General features: G+C 42.4%; 1 protein-coding gene across 1 annotated transcript in view; it reads left to right on the top strand.

Annotated features, from left to right (window-relative positions):
* Positions 1 to 22,552, top strand: part of LOC311517041 (dynein axonemal heavy chain 5-like) — a 266,786-nt gene extending 244,234 nt beyond the window's left edge. Inside the window, exons 75-77 of the mRNA XM_084621560.1 lie at positions 7,700 to 7,908; positions 19,049 to 19,270; positions 21,084 to 22,552. Coding sequence (XP_084477686.1) covers positions 7,700 to 7,908; positions 19,049 to 19,270; positions 21,084 to 21,302 — 650 coding nt within the window. The 3' untranslated portion in view covers positions 21,303 to 22,552. The remainder of the gene's footprint in view (positions 1 to 7,699; positions 7,909 to 19,048; positions 19,271 to 21,083) is intronic.
* Positions 22,553 to 23,961: the final 1,409 nt, after the last annotated feature.

Here is a 23,961-nt window from a genome sequence, read left to right as displayed (position 1 = left end):
TGGAAACATAATATGAGTTATGTGGAGGATAAGTACCTTGCAGAGTTCCTAAGATTTGTAGCTGTACAAGCTGACTTTATCTTTCCAAAAAACTATGATGAAGGATCATCATTTTTCAGTCAGTAGGCCAGGTAGCCAGGAGGAATGATAGTTGGAGGTGGAGGAAGACAGTCAGGACAGGAGGCTTTGAATTCTATTCCCATCTGTGATTCCAGTGAGTCATAATGCTTTACACACATTATACATGGCACCTTACAAACGTAGGTTAGTTAGATCTCAAAAGACCCTGGTAAACTAAACTATAATTTTACCTTCATTTTGCAAAGGGAGAAGTTGAAGCTCAATGAGTTGATCTTGCTGTGTTAGCAACCAGATTAAAAGCATGGTCTCCTGCGAGCTAGGATCCTATTGGCTTCTGATGGCTGCCTGCCAAGATGAAAAAAGCTCCAGTGCAGCTAAAGATAATGACATTTTTGTTAGCTCATATCGTGGGGCGTGTGCATTTGGACTGAAGAGTCCTTTGTTCTTTCTCCATTGATTCCCACAATGACTGTATGGGAGCCACATCAGGAGTCATCAGGGTATTCCAGAGGAGAATTTTATTTGGGGATGTTTGGAGGCATTCAAGAAAGCATTCATAAAATGTGGCAATCGGAAAATTCATGTTTTGAGACTTCTGGAAAAAAAGAACTAATGTGTTTTGCCACCTCGTAACTCAAAAACATTTTGGCCCAATAATTTCCAATTTCTCTTATTCTTCTCACCCTGAGGAAAGCTGGTTACTCTGATTATCTTTTTAAAAGATAAAAGATACTTTTGGATATATTACTAAATCTTATATACACACTTGGCTTGATGCTGAATATCTAAGTGTTCAGAAGCAAATTGTGTAGATTTAGGATAAACTACAGGAAACACAGAAGACTTTAAAATATGCTGCAGAACAGTTTTGCAATGTTCTACTGAGCTGGTGTGGGGCAAGGCTCTGTGTAGGTGTGTGCATGTGCGCACACATAAAATATTAATTTTTTTTGTATCATCTACCATCATGATAATGCGTGGACATGTAGATTTGGTGCCTGTGCTGGTAAATTTTCAAGACAGTTTGCCAGGATAAATTGTGTGCGCTTGTTTTTAAAATATGTCAGCAGTGTTACTGAACAGAGTAAATAGCTATTGTGGAGAATGAGGGAGTTAAGTGTGCTATTTTTTTACAAATATATGCACGTCGGTTTACCTGATTGGTGGTAGCCTGCCTGACTGCAAGGTCTTAAATCAAAGGAGGCTATCAGGGGGGAAACAAACAGGAAACAAAACAATGGCAAAGAAAAGGTACAGTCTGCGAGAATATCAACAGTCCTTGAGGGAACTAAGGGGGAAGCTATGAACTGGGGAGTGCCCTTGCCTGGCGCCAACCAGGCTGGTAAGGTTTACTCTTCCTATGCACAAGCTCAGGATCAAAGTGGGTGCTAAACCATTAAAGGACCTCAGGCCTAGAAAAGGAAGAGAGTTGGGTATGTTGCCAGGAGCCACCCAGGGAGTGTGAGTGAACACTGAGAGGGATGCAAGAAGACACACAGAGCATGCTGCAGCAGGTCAGTCTGCTTCTTCCAGCCTAGAAATGGAGGTAAGTGGGCTGAATAGAATTTACCAAAGCTTGCAAGGAAAGATTAAAAGTTAGGTAAAGGTAAATATGAGTATAGGCCTTTATTGTTTTTACCCTTTGCTCTGCATCCTATGTACCTTTGGGTGAATGAATAAATAAAGCTTTGTTTTGAAGCAGCTGTTTGTGAGTCACTCTAATCAGCCACTGTCACAGGCCCCCAGAGCAAAGGTCTTACAGGAGCAGAACTCATTTGGGCCTGTTGGGTTAATATAGTTGGTAAACAGAGGGGCTGCAGCCCAGAAACACAGTCTAAGAGTGGTAGGAATGTGTGGTTCCACCCAGATGGAAGGTAGCAAAAACTGCCTCTTGAGGGGTGCACATCAGATAGACTAAAAGGTCTCTAAAGCACAGCTTGCCCTGTAACCATGACAACTGTTTTATGAGCAATATCAGAATACAGGAACTAGAGGCTTGATTCTCCTTTAATTCACATGGGTTTTATCCTTGTGTAACTCTCTCGTTTCAGTTGAGTTATTTCTGATTTACACCTATGCACATGAAAAGAGAATGAGGCTTGGAAACTTGAGTTCTTGCTGAAACCAAAGCTTAAGATCCCAACTGCTAGTTCGAGCTGCACATCTGGATCTTCACCTCTCTAGCTGGAGGCAAATTCTTCCAAATGAAGAGGTTCAAAACTGTGGTCCAAATCCGAACCTTCCCATATTTCAGGATGTTCAGATCCAGCTCATTACAGAGATAGGTGTGAGCCCAAGTATTAACGAGGAGCTACTATATACACATAATTAGGCTTGGAAGGATTAAATTGTTATCGGTAAATGAACATCAGTTTCACTGGACACTCACAAATCAATTAAAAACTACTTCCATCTATAATAACCAAAATTTACAGCTAGGCAAAGTAAGAAAAATGCTGCTTAACTTATTAGCGTTTGATTTAAGGACATTTATTTTATAAATTTTGACATGGGATATTGACAATTGGTATTCTAACAGTTATAAAGCTTTAACTTTTTGAATCTCATTGTCTACCATCATTAAATAATTATTGGCTGACTGTCCCATAATTTCCCATAATTGTGAGAATTTAAATCAATAAAAACTAAAGAAATGCTTAAACCCCATAATTTCATGCAACTGTAAAGATTTAAATTGATAAAAATAGGAAAAAATAAACATACATTATCCATCAAAATTATGGGGGGAAAATCGAGCTCTGCCAAGCCCTCAGATAATATAAATCGAACAAAGCTTTCATTCTGTTACATGGTGAATCACTAAATACAGAATCACAGACTAGGACAAATGTGCTAGAATGTAGCTGTGCAGCCCCTTGACATAATTACTTTAATTAGCCACAAAAACTCATCTTGTCCAGTATTGAATTGAACACCTACAGGAGCTTTACCTTGCCTCTTTCTCTGCACAGTAGTTGGAAGTATTTAGACGGGCCAAAAGAGGCTACGTCTACACTACGAGCTGGGGTGCTGTGTGTATAGGTTTTTGGCATAGCTCAGCTGTGCCTCTGCTGCCATTGCCAGGGTGACCACCACTACCCAGCGATTTCTACTTGCCCTTGCTCAATAAGAGCTAGCACAAATAAGTATATGCCAGCAGGGAAATCACACCCGTACTTCATAGTGCAGGCATAGCCAGAGACAGGGCAACTCAGGGTAGAAACCTGTTTTAAAAGCTCTAATCTACGTGCAGTATGGTTACAGTACAAATTATTTTAGAAATATCAAAAAGCCCCTTCAGAGCCTTTAAATGATCTGACCTTTAATCTGTCATCTTAATAAGGGCTTCATTGTACCCATGAAAGGGGACCCGACCACATAAAATCCAAAAATAACTGTTATAAACAGCAGGCAAGTGAAGTTCATAGAACATTACAGCCAGTCACGTTAAGTTCATAAAATGTTCAGTCAGCCCCTTTACAGGGGGCTGCCTCCTGTTTTCTATTAGTTAGATAGTAGAAATATATGGTTTTGCATTATTCACTCAACATTCCCTGTGTCTGTTTTCCAGTCCTTGTTATTTGAGAGTTTCTGTTTTCTGGAACAGATGTATCTATCCCTCTCATTTGGTAATTAATCTAATTTCTCTCCACTGTTTTATTTTTATCAAAGCATCTGAGCTGCAGGAATGCATAGCAACGCCCACAGATGGCATTCAGTCTGTCCTGGTGCTGCAACTCAAGTACCATATCCCTGCTGCCAAAGCTCACACCCACTCACTCAGCATAGTAATGCAGAGATGTAGCCAAGGCCAGGGCACTGAGCACGTCTTCTCAGCCTCTACAGCTCTTTTGTTAAGTTTGCTTCATGTTTGTAACAAAAGTCTGGTTTATTATTTCCAGCGACAATCATGAGTCATCACAGAGGGACATGTGGGACAGTGTTTCCAGTTGTAGTGGGAGACTCCCTGGTCCACGCTGCTCCCTTGGTGTCTCTCAGATGGTGCACAGGGAGCAGAGTCTGGTTGTGTTTGTCTGTCTCCCCCCCCCCCCCACACACACATAAACACCAACTAGGAGGCTGCAGCATAGGGAAGTGCCTAATGGGTGTAGAGATGGCATAGCTGGCTCCTATACTGCCCTCTGCTCCTGGGGGACTTCCGCGCCCTTGGGGGCGGGGGTGCAGAATTCATACCTTCCGCAAATTTCTTGGCTTCTCCGCAGAAAAATAGGGGAGCAAAGAAATCTGTGAGGAACATGCCCCTTCTGCGGCAGTCTGGGTGTGTCTGCTGGGAGCAGCTGGCAGCAGAGAGCAGATCACTGCTGGGGGAGGAAGGAGGCTGGGTGTGCATGCATGAGTCTGGGGAGAGATGTTAAGGGAGTGGGGCTGGGCGCATGCCTGCGTGTGATCGAGTGAGAGAGACTCAGGCCTTGTCTACACTGGCAATTTACAGCGCTGCAACTTTCTCGCTCAGGGGGTGTGAAAAAACACCCCCCTGAGCGCAGCAAGTTTCAGCGCTGTAAATTGCCGGTGTGGACAGTGCACCAGCGCTGAGAGCTGCGCCCCTCATGGAGGTGGGTTTTTTTAGAGCGCTAGGAGAGCTCCCAGTGCAGCACTGCGACCACTCGAGGCACGTTCAGGTGCTGCCGCAGCAGTGCTTTAACGCTGCCAGTGTCGACTAGCCCTCACTCTGTCCCTCTCCGCGTAGGGCTGCGTGAAGCAGGCGCTGTCCCTGAGGCAGAGCAGGAATGTAACAACTAAGCAGGCCGGCTGCTAATGTTCCCATTGTTAGTTAGGCGTTCCCATTCTTAGTCAATTATGGTCAATTTTACCTTGCCAGAATGGTGTAAAGGAGCCTTACTGTAAATGACAGTAAAGCAATCCTCAGCTAGGAAAGTCTATGTGCTGTCTCGCTTTTTTTCCAGTGCCAGAGAGGCACAATGGGGTTAGATTACAGCTCGGGATCTATTTTACTTATCCATTTAAAAAAAAATGCAGGACAATGATTAGTAAAACGGTCTGACTTTCACGTGTGAATGTCTGAGCAATTTAAAGCGACAGTCTACTTTACAGAACACCCAAACACCAAAATAAAAGTAATGTAATTTAAATGAAAATCCAGGATTATACCTGGAATGCAGGGTCTTGGTTACCAAGTATTTGTAACTTTACTTTTTTTTTTTATTTTTGGGCGCAGAATTCCCTCAGGAGTAGCCCTCTCACAGATCCTGGTTGTTGGTTGTGTCAGTATGGGGAGGAGGAGTGGCCAGAGAGCAATGAACTCTAGCTATCCTTCGCTGGCAGAGGGTCCCTTAGGGTCCCTTATACTTTTCTGTTCTGTTTTCCGCCCTCATCAATGTATTGTCTGAGTGCCTTCTAATAGTTTATTATGTGACATGATTAACATCTGTCACGTGTGGTTCTTTCTCCATCTCATCCTCACCCTAGAGGGAGAGAATTGTGTGTGCAGAGGAGCGTTTTGGTGTGTTTTTGTAATGTAAATTCTGCTGTGTTTATGTTAGAGAAGGTCAGGTTGAAGAAATGCCCCTTGAATGTGGAGCAGAAGGTGGTGAGGTTTGTGTTATTCTTGGGATGGTTCCTGGAGGACTTCTTTCCACAGTCTCGGACTTGCCCGTCTCCTGCAAAGACAAGCTTTCCTCTTAGCGTAGTGTGGCTGTGGAGTGAAGTTGTCAACAATGCTCTTCATCCCAGAGCTTTAGATGATCTTTTAGATATTCTGGACCTTGCCATTGAGCATCTTCTAGGTAAGGACCAAGATCTTGAACTTGACTCGATGATCTATGGAAAACCAGTGTTGCTGAAGAGGTGCACTGTAGCATTCTGTACTAGTTGGAGTTTCCTAAAAGCTAACAGCTTCTTGCCTAGGAATATTGCACAGACAGGAGGTGACAAAGGCAGGTATAACTGAGCCAGGTCATTGTTTGCCAGGAAGGGATGGAGTCTTATAACCAATGGGAGAATGTAAAAAGCACTACTCATGGATAAGGCTAAGGTTTTGTCATGGTTATTTTTAGTAAAAGTCACGGACAGGTCACGGGCAATAAATAAAAATTCATGGAAGCCGTGACCCGTCTGTGACTTTTGCTGCTGCAGCCCATGATTTTCCCCCACCACCGTGGTGGCTGGGAGCTGTGGGGTTCCCCCTCTGCCCAGGACTGCTGGAAACTGCAGGGTGACCATATTTCCCAAAGAGAAAATGGGACACTCCTAGCCCAACATGTCCCCCTCCCCCTAGACCCCTTCAGGAGTCTGATCACCTGTTGCTGGAACCTTGCAGGGGGCCCCTGTTGCTGCTGTCACTGGAATCCTGCCAGGACCCTGCTGGCTGCCAGCTCCAGAATCCTACAGCTCCTGAGGCTGAAGCAGAGAATGTCACAGATGTCTCCAGAAGTCACGGATTCCGTGACTTCCTTGACCTCCGTGACATAAATGTAGTGTATTCATGGATGCTCCTATGTGAGAGCTGTGTCAGCAAGGAATCAGGAGTTCACCTAAACTATGGACTGAACTTTGGTTTCTTGACACACCACTCCTTTCTCTCACCCCAGGTTTGTAAAATTTTATCTCAGTGAACCAGAGAATAGTGTAGGAAAGAGGTTTCCATAGTGTGGACCACACCAGAGCACAGAGGTAGTCTGCTGGATCACACACCTTCCCATTCGTAGTCACACAGATCACCTCCCTTTCTCCCCCCTGTACAATTCCGTGAGCCCCCTCATTCTATCTGCAATAACATTCAATCCCCGTGGCAACTACAGCAGTTGGTTATAATGAAATATAATTGTTATTTGTATTGTGGTACTACCTAGGGGTTCTAACTGGAACTGGGATACATTGAGCTCGTTGCTCTATTTAATTTATTATAGGTGTCTTTTAATACAATTTAGGAGCTCAAAATATGGAGGACAGCCAGCTCGCTGTGGACCACCAGCAAGTGCTCCACAGAGCAGAGGCTGAGAACCTCTGCTTTACAGAATACTGTGGATGTCATAGTGAAGTTAATTATTTTACAAGCAGTAAATGCCAACCTTTTTTAATAGAAACCACTGTACTGTATGTAGCATGTGTGTGTGGACTACCACTGCCAAAAAGAAAACATTTGCCTGTATCTCTGCCATTACTTTACTATTTCACTATTGGGAGCTCTTAGTAATGAAAATGTGTGGACTCATCATCTGTAACAAAATAATTGCAATGAATATATTCTCTGTCAATACATGATTAGGATATAGATGGCATAGACAGCATACATCTCTCTCTGATAGTGTGAAGGGAGACATTAAAATATACTTATATTGAAACAATTCATCACATTTACAAGCACAGTGTCAATACAATGAATATAAATTGGGAAAAAAAGTTGTTTGAAAAAAATCTCTTTATTTCTTCACATAATATTATAAGAAATGTCCTTTATTCATTATTAGCTGTGGGCTGAGACTTACATGTTTGTTGCAATTTGACTTCATTTGAACAGTTGTATAATTAAGGCTCAACAAGAGAGATCCATTTGGATTTAGAACATTGTTTAGAAGTTTTAATTGCCTTTGGAAGCTGGGGAGAAGTTCATTCTGTACATGTTTTACTTACAATTCAGGAACCATTATTATGTCAGAAGACTTGCGAGATGCTTTGGATAACATGTATGATGCCAGAATTCCCAAGCTTTGGTTCAAGATTTCCTGGGAATCTGCTACTTTAGGGTTTTGGTTTACTGAGCTTCTTGAAAGAAACCAACAATTTAGCAGCTGGCTGCTGGATGGACGACCAAATCAATTCTGGATGACAGGATTCTTTAATCCACAGGTAAGGTTACCAAGTTAGCTTAAGCATGATATTTTAAATCCTATGCAATAACTAAATGATAACTTGAGAAAGCATCCCACTAACTCAGTTATAATTGTGTCCCGAGTTAAATAAGCTCCAGACCTTAAGGATGAGATGTTTATTAGCCCAAAATGTGGTTACTGAAATAACAGAAAGTAGCACCATCAAGTTATTATAATAATAATAATAGAATTTATATAAATAGTCTCAATGAGTTTCTGCACATTTCAACTCCTTACTCCCTTTTTTCTTTCTTTTTCTTCCCTCCCCTTGCCCTGTAATAAGAGTCATTTGCGTGTCATTCATTTATTTAAAGCTTCCTAGACTATGAAATAATTACATTTTAAAAAGAAAGTTTTGAAAACATGCCATTTATGGGTTAAATGGGACTTGCCTCCGAGCCCTTGTGGGCCAGTTCCATAATGTGGAGTTATATATTTTGTATACCGCACCTAAAATTGTGCCAGGCAATTTGCAGAGAGATAAAGAACACAGTCCCCACACTGCATAGTCTAAAATAGGTCAGACATAACAAAAAGAAAAGCAACAAAGAGAAGGGCTGAGGGTGGAAGAAGGAAGAATTCACACCTTCATCATGTGGCTACTTTGTATGGCTGTGCACACTGATGAAAGTTTCATGATGCAGCAGATATTTCTGGGAGCTGTGACATCTGGAAATGATGGATTCTGAGATGTCTTGGGTGAGTGCATGGCCAATTTTGTGGAACCGAAAGAGAGTTATTTAAAAGATGTATTTTTATTAATACCAATGGATGTTAGCAATGTAAATGTTAGATGATGAAGTTGCCAGGAAGAGAAAAATAATTGATGGAGATGGGTGTGGCAAATATTGTCCTGGGCTAAGGGTAGAGGATCTTCAGGTGTCTATCTGGACTGACTGTTTTGGAGAATAAATAGTCCACCGTCACAATTTTATAGTCCCAGTGTCCTGTCCTACAGACATCAGAATCCAAGGATTCAAAGAAGCTATTATAGTTTAACATTTGATTTTGTCCACAAGACTCAAGAGTCCATGACAGGCACTTTTAAATATCCCTGAACTGCTATTATGCTGTCAGACCATTTGCTGTCTTACCTGCCTCACCAGGGGTGCTGTGAGAATCAGTAAGTTAGTGTTCGCACAAAGAAAAGGAGTGCTTGTGGCACCTTAGAGACTAGCCAATTTATTTGAGCATGAGCTTTCGTGAGCTACAGCTCACTTCATCGGATGCATACTGTGGAAACTGCAGAAGACATTATATACACAGAGACCATGAAACAATACCTCCTCCCACCCCACTCTCCTGCTGGTAATAGCTTATCTAAAGTGATCATCAAGTTGGGCCATTTCCAGCACAAATCCAGGTTTTCTCACCCTCCGCCCCCCCCCCCCAAACTCACTCTCCTGCTGGTAATAGCTCATGCAAAGCGACCACTCTCCCTACAATATGCATGATAATCAAGGTGGGCCATTTCCAGCACAAATCCAGGTTTTCTCACCCCCTCACCCCCCTCCAAAAACCACACACACAAACTGACTCTCCTGCTGGCAATAGCTCATCCAAACTGACCACTCTCCTTACAATGTGCATGATAATCAAGGTGGGCCATTTCCAGCACAAATACGGGTTTTCTCACCCCCCCCCACCCCCATACACACACAAACTCACTTGATAATCAAGGTGGGCCATTTCCTGCACAAATCCAGGTTTTCTCACCCCCCCACCCCCTTTTCCACACACACAAACTGACTCTCCTGCTGGCAATAGCTCATCCAAACTGACCACTCTCCTTACAATGTGCATGATAATCAAGGTGGGCCATTTCCAGCATAAATCCAAGTTTAACCAGAACATCGGGGGGGTAGAAAAAAACAAGGGGAAATAGGCTACCTTGCATAATGACTTAGCCACTCCCAGTCTCTATTTAAGCCTAAATTAATAGTATCCAATTTGCAAATGAATTCCAATTCAGCAGTTGCTCGCTGGAATCTGGATCTGAAGTTTTTTTGTTGTAAGATAGCGACCTTCATGTCTGTGATTGCGTGACCAGAGAGATTGAAGTGTTCTCCGACTGGTTTGTGAATGTTAATTTAGGCTTAAATAGAGACTGGGAGTGGCTAAGTCATTATGCAAGGTAGCCTATTTCCCCTTGTTTTTTTCTACCCCCCCCCCGACGTTCTGGTTAAACTTGGATTTATGCTGGAAATGGCCCACCTTGATTATCATGCACATTGTAAGGAGAGTGGTCAGTTTGGATGAGCTATTGCCAGCAGGAGAGTCAGTTTGTGTGTGTGGAAAAGGGGGTGGGGGGGTGAGAAAACCTGGATTTGTGCGGGAAATGGCCCACCTTGATTATCAAGTGAGTTTGTGTGTGTATGGGGGTGGGGGGGTGAGAAAACCCATATTTGTGCTGGAAATGGCCCACCTTGATTATCATGCATATTGTAGGGAGAGTGGTCGCTTTGCATGAGCTATTACCAGCAGGAGAGTGAGTTTGTGTGTGGGGGGGTGGAGGGTGAGAAAACCTGGATTTGTGCTGGAAATGGCCCAACTTGATGATCACTTTAGATAAGCTATTACCAGCAGGAGAGTGGGGTGGGAGGAGGTATTGTTTCATGGTCTCTGTGCATATAATGTCTTCTGCAGTTTCCACAGTATGCATCCAATGAAGTGAGCTGTAGCTCACGAAAGCTCATGCTCAAATAAATTGGTTAGTCTCTAAGGTGCCGCAAGTACTCCTTTTCTTTTTGCGAATACAGACTAACACAGCTGTTACTCTGAAACCTAAGTTAGTGTTGATACACTATTTTGGTAACGTGAAGTATTGTGTAAACTAGTACTTGTCTAGAGAATGGTTAGACATCTCAAAATTCATACTGTTTCCTGACATTTTCTTCACTTACTGCTGCTAGATTTTGCACTAAAGATGCCCAAGAACAGACCTAGTTTTTACTCTGGCCATGTTAGTTGGCTTTGTTCATGCCTTGGTCTAGTGACAGGTTTACAATTCTGCCAGGCTAAATTGGGCATCCTACTTGTTGGCTCTGGACATCTGGACACCTCAATAAGAATCCAAGTAATCAGAATAAAATGTCTCCAAACAAGCTGGGACTTAATAGACCACAACAATACAGGAAAAGCTTGCAGAAATGTGCAAACTTAACACTACATAACACACATTTGTAAAACTTTCTAAACCTGGAAAGTGTACAGAAGAATCCCTGCATACTGTATGTTTACATGACTTTAATGTTCATTTGTGTCAGCAATTACAAACGTAAGAGTCAGAAAGTATCCTGCTAAACTTTATTGTGTTACATTTTATTTAAAATGATTATAATTAATAATATAGTTATAATTTTTTTAAATCACTATCACATGGATCAGAGATTTAGAAAATGAATTCCCATCTACAAAAATGGGTTCAAAGGGATAAAGAATTAATTCTACTGGCAAAACTGGCTCGTTAATAATAACTTATAAATAGTCAAGAACGTCTCTCATTTGTATATCTCAGAAATCTATTTCTTATCCCCGTCTGTATAGCCTGCTGTCTTCTCTTTGCATCAGTCTATTGATAATGGTAATGGTTAACACAAGAGAAGAAGATAAATCTGCTTCATTCAGAATACAGTGTGCTCTCACATTAAAAATAGAGGGCCCAATTCTGTTCTGACTTATGCTGGTTCTAAAATAGGGTAACTTCAGTGACTTCATGGGAACGTCTCCTGATTTATACTGGTGTGAGAGGAGGATCAGGCCCATATGTGAAAGAAACCCTGTTCCTTTTGTGTTTACACTGGGCCAAGGAAACCAGTTCAAGTAAATGAGACCTGACGTGGACTATCACCCATCCCTGGAATTAATCCAGCACTAAATCTTTTTTAGAAGTGAGACAAAATGTGATTAAAATATGGTTTAAAAAAATGTTAGCACCTTTCATGTATCTTTGCACCTCCAGGTTACAGCAAGCAAAAAGTACCCTTGCTCTCTTGCACTTTCACTTCAAGCTAGTATGGTGTCTTTGGTTTTGTTTTTGTGTCAAAAAGGATGTTTTAATGTGAGTGATAAACAAAAACAAAAAAACCCCGCAAGCACTGCTTTCTGCTGCAGCAGGGGCTTAGTGTTGGAGGCACAGTAGGAAAGGGTTCTTCTGTAAGGTGCAGTGCCGCATTCGCCAGTGCACACTTATTTCCACAGTAACACAATGATAGTTCTGTTTTGCAAGCATAGTTGGGAAATATGAAATAAACCATAAAGGGAGGCCTCCCACATTAGCTGGGTGAGGTGAAGAGGAAAACATGTTTATTGTAACAATAAGAATAATTGACTTCAGTCTACCACGTCACATAGCCCAGTTGTCTTGATCCTCCACATCCAAAGAGTCAAAGTTAGATTGTATTAGTTCTTGGAAGGGAAAGAAAACAAAACTCCAGTTTACGTCAGTAGCCTCTAGTGAATATGCTGGAGATGAGTGGGCATGCAGATGAGTGGGATTAAATATCTTGCCCTACTTCAGAATCTGAATGAAAATGGCATAGACCACTAGAAACTGAAACAAAACACCACACGAAAGTCAATTGTCGCAAGGGAGAGAGAAATGGAAGAAGAACTGAACCCGAACCCCTATTACACTGATTTACATCTTGTTGCTTCTTGATTCATCGTCAGTAATGGCAGAATCATTGGGCAGCCAGCCTTTTCAGTATCAGCCCATCTCTTGCATTGATTAGGATTCTTTCCAGTATGGTGATGAGTGTTAAGAACCCCGCTATAGACAATGAATGGGTCCTGCCATCTTTGTGATAATAGCTGATCTCTGCCGTCTGTCTCAGGCTTGCTCCTAATGGACAGCTATCCTTCCCTTCTTATGATTTATTATTAGTAGTATTTTATTTATTATTATCACTATTTCCTTGTTTGGCCAAGCATCTGAACCACTTTCCTCACCCTACCCTCTGTACTTTAATCTCTTCTCTGTGCTTTCTTTTCTTAGTTTATCTGGGATCTGGTATCTCTCTGTGACCTTCCGAATAAGGATACTTGGCTTTTAGTTTTACAGGTTTCTATTTTAAAATATTGGTACTGGGATCATTTCTACAGACTGAGAGGGAAAAACATATTCTCGTCACATAGGTTCTGCTTTGAGCTAATGGGCGTATCTGATGACACTATTTGGCCATTACTTACCAACTCCCTTAGCTATATAATAGGAATCCCAACTCGTTCAAACCCAATTATAATGGTATTTGTTGACACAAAACCTCTTTAAAATGTTCCTGTGCTGGGCTTTCTAGAATGATAGTAGGAAGGTAGTAATGTAGATTAACTGAGACAGTGTGTTGCATTATCTTATGCATCCAAGCTCTCTTAACTTGAGGAGTAATACGCACTTACAAAACGCACCAGCAGCAGATTCATATGGCTATGATGTGGTCATGGTGGCATGTAAGATGGAGTTCCACCTTGAACTGTTCCTTGCAAGTCTTCTTTAGTAAGAGTCTGTATGGGAGGATTTAGATTTCTTAAATCCCTCAAAATTCCATCTTCCAACCTTGTTCATGTCCAGCCCTGTGCTCTAATTCGTTTGATCTCAGTTCTATAAACCTTTTGTAAAAGCATAACTTCTTGTGCACTGCAGACATAAACCCACCACTGCAGTCATCTTGTTCTCAACTAGTGCACGATTGTGACTTGCCAGGATCATCTAAGTGTCTCCTTGTTGTGACAATATCAAACCAATGAATGTTAAGAATACGCCATAACTATTGACACTGAAAACTGTTTAGTTTCCTCTCCTCGGCTGTTTTTAATGGCCATGTTTCTGATCCATATAACAGAGTTGTCATGACTACCACAGGAAATGTTTGTATCTTCGTTGTCACACAGCCAGAGGCCTTTGATGGTGCAGAAATGCCATGATGGAAGACCAATCCCATGTGTGACTTCTCTGGATATAGAATCTCCTGTGGTCAAACAGCTACCCAGGCAGAGAAACTATTCACCCGGTCAGTGTTACTGCCATCAACATTCAATGTTAGCAGATCATTTTTTTGTTGCTGTTTAGAAGAGGTGTGCATTTGGTTTTATCACCATTGATCTTAAATCCTATAGATTCTGCAGTTTTTTGCAGCTCTTCTAGCATTAGCTGTGGTTGGTCAGTAAAGGTAAAGCAATATTATCCACATATTTGAGATCCTCTAAAGATGAATCTTTAAATTTCACACCTCCTACTTTGGCCTCAGTCAGTTTTGTCATCAGATAGTCTATTAGAACATTAAATAACCTACGTGAGAGAACGCAACCCTGCATGCTCCTGATTCTACTGAAAACCAGTCTGTAATGCAACCGTGACCTCCCACAGCTAAATGTACCCAGGTACAGTTCCTCCATTAGCACACTAAATCCTTGCGCATCCCATACTGGTGTAGCAGTATCTGCAGTACTTGATCCACTGAGTAAAAAGGAGCTGCAAAGTCTATAAATGTGATGTTCGCTTCCTTTCATTGTTCTAGTTGTTTTCAATAATTTTCCAAAGAGAATATATAGCATGGATTAACGATCAAGTTGTGTGGAAACCACACTGGTTGTCTCTCTTTTTTGGGTTGAGACAATATTTCAGTTGGTTCAGTAATATGATCGTAAACACCTTCCTGACTGGCAGGAGCAATATACCCCTATAATTTGAGCAAGCTGATTGCTCTCCTTTTTTTGAAAAAAGAGATGATGCAATCCCTTTTCCAATGTTATGGAATATAACTCATTTCTTAAATTTTTAAGACAACTTTGTGAAGACAGTGAACAAAATCCAGGCTTCCTCTCTTTAGCAGTTATGGTAAAATATTGTCAAGATCAGATGCTTTATCATCTCATAACTGTTTAACCACGAGTATCATTTCCTCTAATGTCACCAGCCTTTTTTATGGTGGATTCATTTTTGGATTAAGTTGTAGTTTACAGCTTGATGGGGATCTGTTCATTAATTCACAAAAATGATCATGCAAGTGCTTAAGTTGTGCATCAACATCCATTTTTATGCTTAACTTGCAGAACCCAAAAGAATGGACTTCCATTTAGGACAAATACACATTTCTGGTCATGTCTTTCAGAGGCTTTCTCAATGTACTGGGCCATACTATTTCAACATTGATTATGATCATTCCAGAAGGCCCTCTTGATTGCTCATTCAAGACATTTCTTTTCCTCTATTATCCATTTCCTCATCTCTTCGCTGACTCAGCTCTGACCTGCAGGTGCATCCCTTTGGCATCACACCTTTTTTTTTTCTCTCTCCCATAATTTGATGTAGTCATCTGTAATCCAACATTGCTTGTTCATTCTCCTTAGTCCCAGTTGTTTTCCAGCAACTTCTGTGATAAAATCCCCAAATAAAGTCCATTCTTCCTCTGCAGAAGACAATTGATCATCTAATATAGAATATTTGTTGGAAATCACTACTGGGTAACTATTAGTGATCATTTCTTCATGAAGTTTATGAACATTGAAGCATTTCCATGCAATAGATGTCCTCTCTGGAACTTTTTTAAATGGAACTGTTCGGAGTCGATGATCAGATTCCGGAGCAAGATCAGCACTCCTAAATACACATAGATCCACGGATGATTTTAATCAAGGATTTCAAAATGTGATCCAAAGTTGCATTGTTGCCTGATGGATATCAAAATGTTATGGCACTTCTTTTGCTGAAGCCAGGTAGCCATTAAAAATAGTCTGTGTGTAGAAACACATTCTTATAGATGCACTTCATTATCTGATCTCTCTTCTGGTAAACTGTGTGGTCCCAGTACCAGTTCAAATCCAGTTCGGTCATGGCCAGTTCTCATGTTCATATCTCCTTATGGTGACCATATGAAGTCAGGGTGATGTATCGGATCCAATGTCATCTACCATGGTTAAAAAAAAAAAAGCGCATCTCAGTATCAGGCCTAGTGTCCTGTGGAGCATATGCAATAATAACTACCACACATCCTACCTTCCAACTGAAAATGGTGGCTATCAGGCGTGGTGATGAAGCGTGCCAGGTCCGTATTGCCAATTGCACCCTCAGGCACAAAACCAGAGCAACACCAGCATGCTCATCATGCATGTAACAATTAAAAGGTCCAACCTCTAAGAGTCACAGCTGTGCCCTTGCTGCTCAAATTCCACCATGACTCCTGTACACTGCATATATCCACATTCAACCATTCCAATTCTTCCACCGGGAGAGTTGTTTTTCCAACAGCTCTTAATGACCAGTTATTCCACAATCCCATCCTCGGACACTGACATTGCTGCAGAAGTGGATGTACTTTTTTATTATCAGGCTCTTCCGCCCCATATTTGGTTTATTGAAGGACCATCATCATACGGTCTGACTCCTCTGCACGTAATTGATTTAGACGAATCCTGAAGCTTGGTTCTGTTGTGAGTAGCAGATGGAACTGCCAAAGCTGTTGAAGTAGCCAAAGTTTTATGTCCATTTCTTCCACATGCTGAAGCTAGAGATGTTTTATGGGGATGGCTTGCCAGGCCATCACCCAACCTTCCCGCTTTATTGGGACTTGGGACTGGCACTAAGAACAAGGAATCCAGTAGTGTGACAAACAGCGCCTGCAGCCATATTCTGTGTGATCTAATCCCACTAGTTCTCACAAAAGTAGCAGAGGTGGGTGGGTTCTGTACCTGTTTGAGCCAAGATGCTGATCATTCAGCAGGTGCCTTTCTTTCTTTGGAAGCAGTACTGAACCAAGGGCCCAACGTGGTCTACTGCAATACAAATCTAAATAGTAAGATTCCAGTCACTCTGTGTGTCATTCTGAAGCTTAAAATATTGGTGAGTCAGTGTGAAGTGATGGAAGCACCACAAGTGTGCTTGAGAGCTCTTTGTGTTCAGAATATCACCAGGTTCCATCATCACTGGATTTTGCAGTCTGGTAGTGTCCAGTTTTTAAGTTCTCAGTTATTCTGACTTTACGAATTACACATGTACAGCTACATTTAGGCATGTATCTATGCCCTGCCAAGAATTCTAGATCATTGTGATATCAGTGGTAACTCAACCAATCACCCTCTTAACTCTACATCTAATCTGCATGCAGTAGTTTCATTGGTTATATGAGGGAGACTGCACAGATGGTGGATTACTTGTCCCAAGAACTGCCCCCCCATATGCCCAACAGACACCCGCACAAAACAACACAAATCTCCCAGCACAACACCTATAGACACAAATCACCACAGCCACCCACACAACAGCACAACTAGCATACACAATTACTCAAACACACATAGCCCCTCACAGCAGCACACACCATTCACCACACACGCAATTCACTACAATTCATAGAATCATAGAATATCAGAGTTGGAAGGGACCTCAGGAGGTCATCTAGTCCAACCCTCTGCTCAAAGCAGGACCAATCCCCAATTTTTGCCTCAGATCCCTAAATGGCCCCCTCAAGGATTGAACTCACAACCCTGGGTTTAGCAGGCCAATGCTCAAACCACTGAGCTATCCCTCCCCCCCCCCCCAATTCTCACAGCACAATGCAACACACACACAAAATAACCCCAGACACACACAGCACCTCACCACAGCACACACCCCTCATTCACCACCCACACAAATCAAAACAAATCTCTCAGTATGACAGTCCCTAACTACAAATCAACAAGCCATGCACACAACACAGCCAGCACACACAATAACCCCCAACACACATAACCCATCACTGCAGCACGCACCCCCATTCACCACTTGCACAAATCCACATAACTCTCCTAGCACAACATAACTCCCGCACAACGCAGCCAGTGTACACAATTGCCCCAAACATCACTCTGAAGCCTAGAGTGTCTGTTGAGTGAGTGTGCAGTGACAGATACAACTGCAAGCATGGTGGGGGGGGGGTCTTTTTTTTTCAGGATAGCACCAAGTTCAATTATCACCAGGATTAGCATTCTATTACCATCCAGGTTTTAGCTTCTCAGCCATTTTTGGCTTTTTTGTGCACACAACTTTACAAATTACACCTGTGCAACAGCATGGGCTTTCTGCTACTAGTAGTGAATAATAATAATGGGCCTGTTCACCCAACAGTCTCCAATATCACAGTGAAGGTCTTTCATTGCTTCCAATCTCATGATGGTCTCATTTCTTTCTCCCTGACTGACACCACCAGTCCTCTAACCTCACTGCCCCCTTTGCACTCCCACCCTTTGTTTCATACTTATAACTCACTGCCCCGCATGTCTCCCACATCTGTCCACCAAACCCTCACTCTCTCTATTCCTTGAAATTTGTCCTTAAAACCTATTTCTTCCCGGGCTCCATCTTTCACTTCCCTGAATCTTTGTTTTATTTTTCTTGTCTCTCTTAGATTGTAGCTCTTTGGGGCAGAAATGGATTTCATAGTGTTTCTAAATGCTGTGTCGTTTACTGTGCTGTATAAATGAGCATCAAATGAATAAAATATAATAAAATAATTTAGTATAGCTTTGCAACGACCCATTAAGCAGTGACTGCATTTCACCCCAGTGATGGCTGCATTTCAGGGGGATGATTTGATGCCTGTGCATACTTCCTTTGTACTTCAATTTAAGTTTGTAAAGTACTTTGGCATCCTTGTGGGATGAGAAGTACTTTTGCAGTGTAAATGACTAATGATATTATTCTTGGAAAAGCAGAGCTGTAGAGCATATAGTGAAATACTAAAATTATTTGTGGCCAAGCAATTGCCTGTGTTCAGGGACGACACAAACCACATTAAATTAATCTGGCATATTTGTCAGATCTCTCTCCATCTGTCCAAAGTATCTGTAGCTGTAAAGTATGTCTGCTAGGTGGGCTCCTTTACGTATGTAATGTTTGATATGTTAAATGCTTTTTGGCACCCACACCCAAATAGCAAATACATAATGAGGCATGTCACTGTGATTATATATGAAAGCAGTGGGTTTACACTGTTGCACTTGATTTGATAAGCAGCTGACATTATGTAGTGTAGCACTTTATGCTTTTAAGTCACTGTTATAATGAAGAAGGAATAGTAGTGGGACATGGCTAACGCTCAAACTTTCCTTTTCTTTCTCCACTTAACATTGTTTCACTACAGGGATTCCTAACTGCCATGCGGCAGGAAACAACACGCTTGAATTTAGCAAAAGGCTGGGCGCTCGACAGTGTTATTTTACACAATGACGTAACCAGGATGATGAAAGAAGATATTAGCAGCCCTCCTCCTGCTGACATTGGTGGGGTTTACATATATGGCCTTTTCCTGGACGGAGCAGGTTGGGACCGCAGGAATGCCAAGCTCATGGAGTCTGCACCAAAGGTTAGTGTCAAGTTGTCTGAAACAAAGAGAGTGTGGCACAGTTACAGAATAGTAAATAAAACCTGGTTAGCAGGGTGCCTTAAGGAAACATTCAGTGTGAGCGGGACAGTGATTGCACAGTATATTGTAGTTGGGATAAAATGCTACCCGGGGGACGTGAGTAGATTGATAGCAGCTCTGTGCCCTGGAATGTGGAAAAGCCGGGCTTGCAGGCAGCCCCTGAGCTTTTGCTCCCCAGAATGGTACCACTCAAACACACAGCACAAGGGGCTGCTCTTGGAAGCCAAAGGTGATTACACAAGAACCTCTCATCTGCACATCTGGAAGAGTTGTTTTGGCATGTGTATGGCTGGCCACCCTCATAGCCAGGGGGTGAAAGCTGTGTCCAGGGCTGTCTAGGGAGGAAAGGATAAATATGGGGGGGGGGGTTTAGAACAATGAAGCACCATTGTGAAGAGGAACTTAGGATCTCATCTGGGATGGGTGTAACTGTAGCAGGTCAAAGGCATACTCTTCTGCTTCAGGGAGCCACAGGTACGTAGCTACATAATAGTAATGCCCACATCCATATCAAATTAAGCTGTGCTCCCATCAAAACTTGTAAGCTAAGTAGGATAGCGTATGATAGAAGCCACTGAAGACCAGACCTTTGCGGTCATTGAAGTCCTTGGCATTTTTTTACACAAGTAGATGTGTTAGCTCTGAGGTCTTGCTCAAGCCTCAGTTTGGTTAAGTTTATCTAAAACCAGTTGCCTCTGTGGTATCAGCAGGGTGCAGTATTCTTCAGTTCTCACTCCAGACTGTTCTGTACGGTTCCTGTATTCTGTAAAACGTTGCCAGGCTTTACCCCAGAGGTAACTACGTTGCAGTCGTGGGTCAGGAATTCCTGTCTGGGGCTGGTAAAGCATGTACGCCTCCCACTGGATGAGAACTGTGTCTTTGAGATCTTTGCCATTGTGACAGCCAACTCTAGCGTTCTCTGTTCGTGGTAAGATGTTTCCCACGCGTGTGCCTGTCCTGACTGACTGAAGCAAACGTTTATAAACTTCTTGTCATCAAGCAGTGCATGCTATATAGTTTCTGTGCAGCAAATCCAGTGTATAACTGTGATTAAGCTGACTCGTGGTGTCAGGTATTTAGCTGCTCACAGGTGTAATGTGTAGTGATGGGTAAATCTCGGATAGTTAGATCTGGCTTGGATAAACACCCAACAGGCACCTGTTTGTTCTTTGGAGCTCCACTGCTAGCAAAAGAGCTCAGGCAAGTGGGGCTGCTAGTAGCAGCTTCTCCTGTGAAGCTCCACTACTCCCAGTTAGCAAAGAGGAGGAGGGTGGGGAAAGAATGAGGAAGGCTAATGAAAGGACAGGGAAAGAAAAGGAAGAAGGCCCCCTGCCACTCTCCCCTAATCTCCCCACTCTCCTCTACTTCTTGGCTCTTTTATAGGTCCCCCTGCCCACTGCCTTTACCTTCCGGGTCCTCCCAACCCCAGCCACCCTGGGGCTTTCACTGGCTTGACGATATTTTTGTGATCGTGCAGGGCTAAGCAGCAGCATGGGGCTTCCACTCCCTGCTGCACCTGCTAGGAGCCCAGCAAAGCAGCTTCCCAGCAGCACTGCTGTAAGCAAAGAAGCAGCAGAAAAAGTCAGGGGGTGGCCCACGCCCCTTGATGTCCCCTGCAGTGCTGTGCCACTGGCAGCTACCTACCGTGCCCTGGTCTGTTACATCCCGAAAGGGGTTGTTAAGTCACCAGTGGGATTCAGCGTCCCTGGAATGGCTCTCTGAGTGGTTTGTTTTTTGTTAATGTTCCCCTTAGGTGCTGTTCACAAGTCTTCCTGTAGTCCATGTGTACGCGATCAGCACCACTGCACCACTGGATCCAAAGAAACAGCCAGGGAGCTTGTACTCCTGTCCTGTGTACAAAAAGCCTCAACGAACGGACCTGACATACATTTTCTCTTTATATTTGAAAACTGTGCAAAATCCTGACCACTGGACTCTAAGGGGTGTTGCATTGCTCTGTGATTCCAAATAGCACTATGGCTATAAGATCCAACTGGAATACTGGGCCAAGGGCATTCAGGCTTTGGTTTTATTACATAGCAGTGGTATATTTCTATTCATAGAGGTATGGGCATTAGCAAATCTTATTTGTAGAGACAGCTGTATCTCCATGGTGATTTGTATGACCTTTTCACAGCAGGAATCATTAAACATGTTTAACTTGGGAACGTCAACCAGGGAACCTTCAAATCTGTAACATGGAAACCAATTATAGATATAAAGTCTAGTTGTGCTGAATCTATCCCCATTTGCTGCATAAATTAACTCATTCTACTAAATACTCTATTCCACATTCAAAATATATGCTCATTAAAAATGCCTCTTGCTTGAGACTACTGTTCTAACTACATTTTACAGTGATTCTTTATAGATCTTATCTCCTCTTTATAATACAGGTATGCTGACAGTTATTGGTGATTGCATCCATCACAAACCTCTTTGGAAGTGGGTACAAATACACCCTTCATTTAACATAAATGTCAGGACAAGTTAATCACAAGCCCCCCATCCGACCTAAGACAAAAGGGGGGGTGAATCTGCCAAGGAATTAAAGACCATGTGGGCAGAGGGATTTTGCTAGGTAAGGTGAATGTGTGTGCATGTAGAACTAGCAGAATGAGCAAGCCTCAGAGGTAGGAAGGAAGCCAAGCAGTTGCTTGTAAGCACAGGGTGAGCCAGGAGAAACCTAGAGGAAGATTCTGGGTTTGGTGCTGGGTAAAGGGGCTGTAATCAAAGACATGATCCTGTTTTTTTAATTCCTCCTGCATGCCTTGTAAATAAACAAAACTGCATCAAAGAAAATATCAGCTCCCTCATTAATTTCTGCTCCCAAGTAGAACAGCCCTCGGGGCCTGAACTTTGACTGGCCTCTGGAGCCAAAAAGGAGCAAGGGTACAGATTTGTAATTATGCAGCCATGTTTCAGTTCCAAGTGCATCAGCTGCAGCATAATTGAAGAAAGATGGTGCTATATCCAAATGATTCTCTGGCTATAAGCACTGCTTTAAATGACTCAGATTGCTTAGACGGTAGCGTAGACTGCCTCCAGGGATAGACACTTGGCTAAGCTGGCAGCTAATGTTTTGGAGAAACAGGACCTCAGACAAATGTGAAAAGATTTGGTCTAACTTTTAGAAACCTTTGATTAATTCTTAGTGACTGGAAACTGAGGTGCAAGGTGTCACTCTCCTTTCCCTTCTCTGCCCCACCCACTTCCCTTCTTTCTTTTTCCTTGTGGGTTTTTTTTTTAAAACTGTTCTCCCCTTATTTTTATAATAGTAAAATAAAATAAAACGTTGATGATGTACCACAAGTTTAAATGTCTGCACACAAAAAGGCCTGTCTAATTGGCACGCAGTTACTTTTGATTTCATTTGTAAAGTGGGTAATTGTGCATACAAAGAGACATACCTCTGTCTGACAGTTACCTCCTTTGTGCATGCAGGCAGAGCGTTCACAGAGAAATGCAAGCTCACCTCACATGAGGTCTTTTTACTTAACAACATCTTAGTTTTGTAGCCTCTTTGTTACTGCTGGTTCCTTGGCTTTATTTCCCATACCTGTATTTTGCATCACTATTTGTGATGAAACTGAAAGAAACAGCAGCCGGCATAGTAGAAGCTCTATCCAGAAATAGCTGCAGAGTTTATTTTTATTAGGCGTGTATGCAGCTTCCAATGTAAAGCAAGGATGGGTGTAGACAGGCTTGGTTTGAAAACAGAAACAAGGCTACCACTGGCAGAAAAGCTGTATGGCTTTTTTTTTTTTTTTTTGGCCAGGCCAGGACACTTTCAAAGTAGTAGGCATTACTGTTGGGGCCAGGGTAAGAAGAGCCTACAGGGAAGGCTCTGCCAATGTCTCGCTCTGTGTTTTTGCTTTTTGTGCAGATACCTTCAATTTTTCTGTCCATTTAAATGGTGATCCGGCCAACTGGCCCAGAAACAGGGTTCAACTTTTCACACAGTCAGTTTTATTTTATGTTTAGTAGTTGCAGGACTCTGACTGTTAGGAGGAATAAAATTCACTTCCACAACTAGCACAGAGTGTCAGACTTGTTCCTGGAAAACAGAGAACAAGCTGTACCTTAAGGGTCACATTCTACCCTTGATCTGTGCACAGAACTCTCTGCACAATTCCTGGGAGACGACAGACCTAAATGAGACCACACTGTCAAAAGGCTCATCGCTCCTCCCACTTGGAGTGCAGCTGCTTGCGTCCATTGACTTTCATGAGAGTTTGGGGTGTGAAAGGGATATAGGATCAGGCTTCAAGAACATTGCTTAGACCCTTTGGGAAACTATGGGAAAGATCAGAGAGGCTGTTAACCAGGATAAGGCTGCTCCACTCTATGGAACTAGAGGCTCCAATCAATTACTGTTTTCTGTATGTGGGGAGTAAATTAACTTTGATGCCTTAATAAGCTGCAGCAGCCAACAAAATAATGTTGAGAATACACTCTGTTAGAATGAAAATGGCACTTCGAAATATTCTGCACAACTCAAGAGCTCACTTGCTATAAAAGCAAATCTTCTAATAAATGTAGTAATTTGACAGAATTTCCATGTAATGGGCCAACTAAAGCTTTTCATCCTAATTCTATCAACCCTTTTGTTTTATAAAGTTATAGTAAAA

Source organism: Lepidochelys olivacea, assembly GCF_965140295.1.
Source record: "Lepidochelys olivacea isolate rLepOli2 genome assembly, chromosome: 2".
In the NCBI taxonomy this organism is placed as follows: domain Eukaryota; kingdom Metazoa; phylum Chordata; order Testudines; family Cheloniidae; genus Lepidochelys; species Lepidochelys olivacea.
Note: the sequence above shows the minus strand (reverse complement) of the source record. Positions and strands in the feature narration are given on the sequence as shown.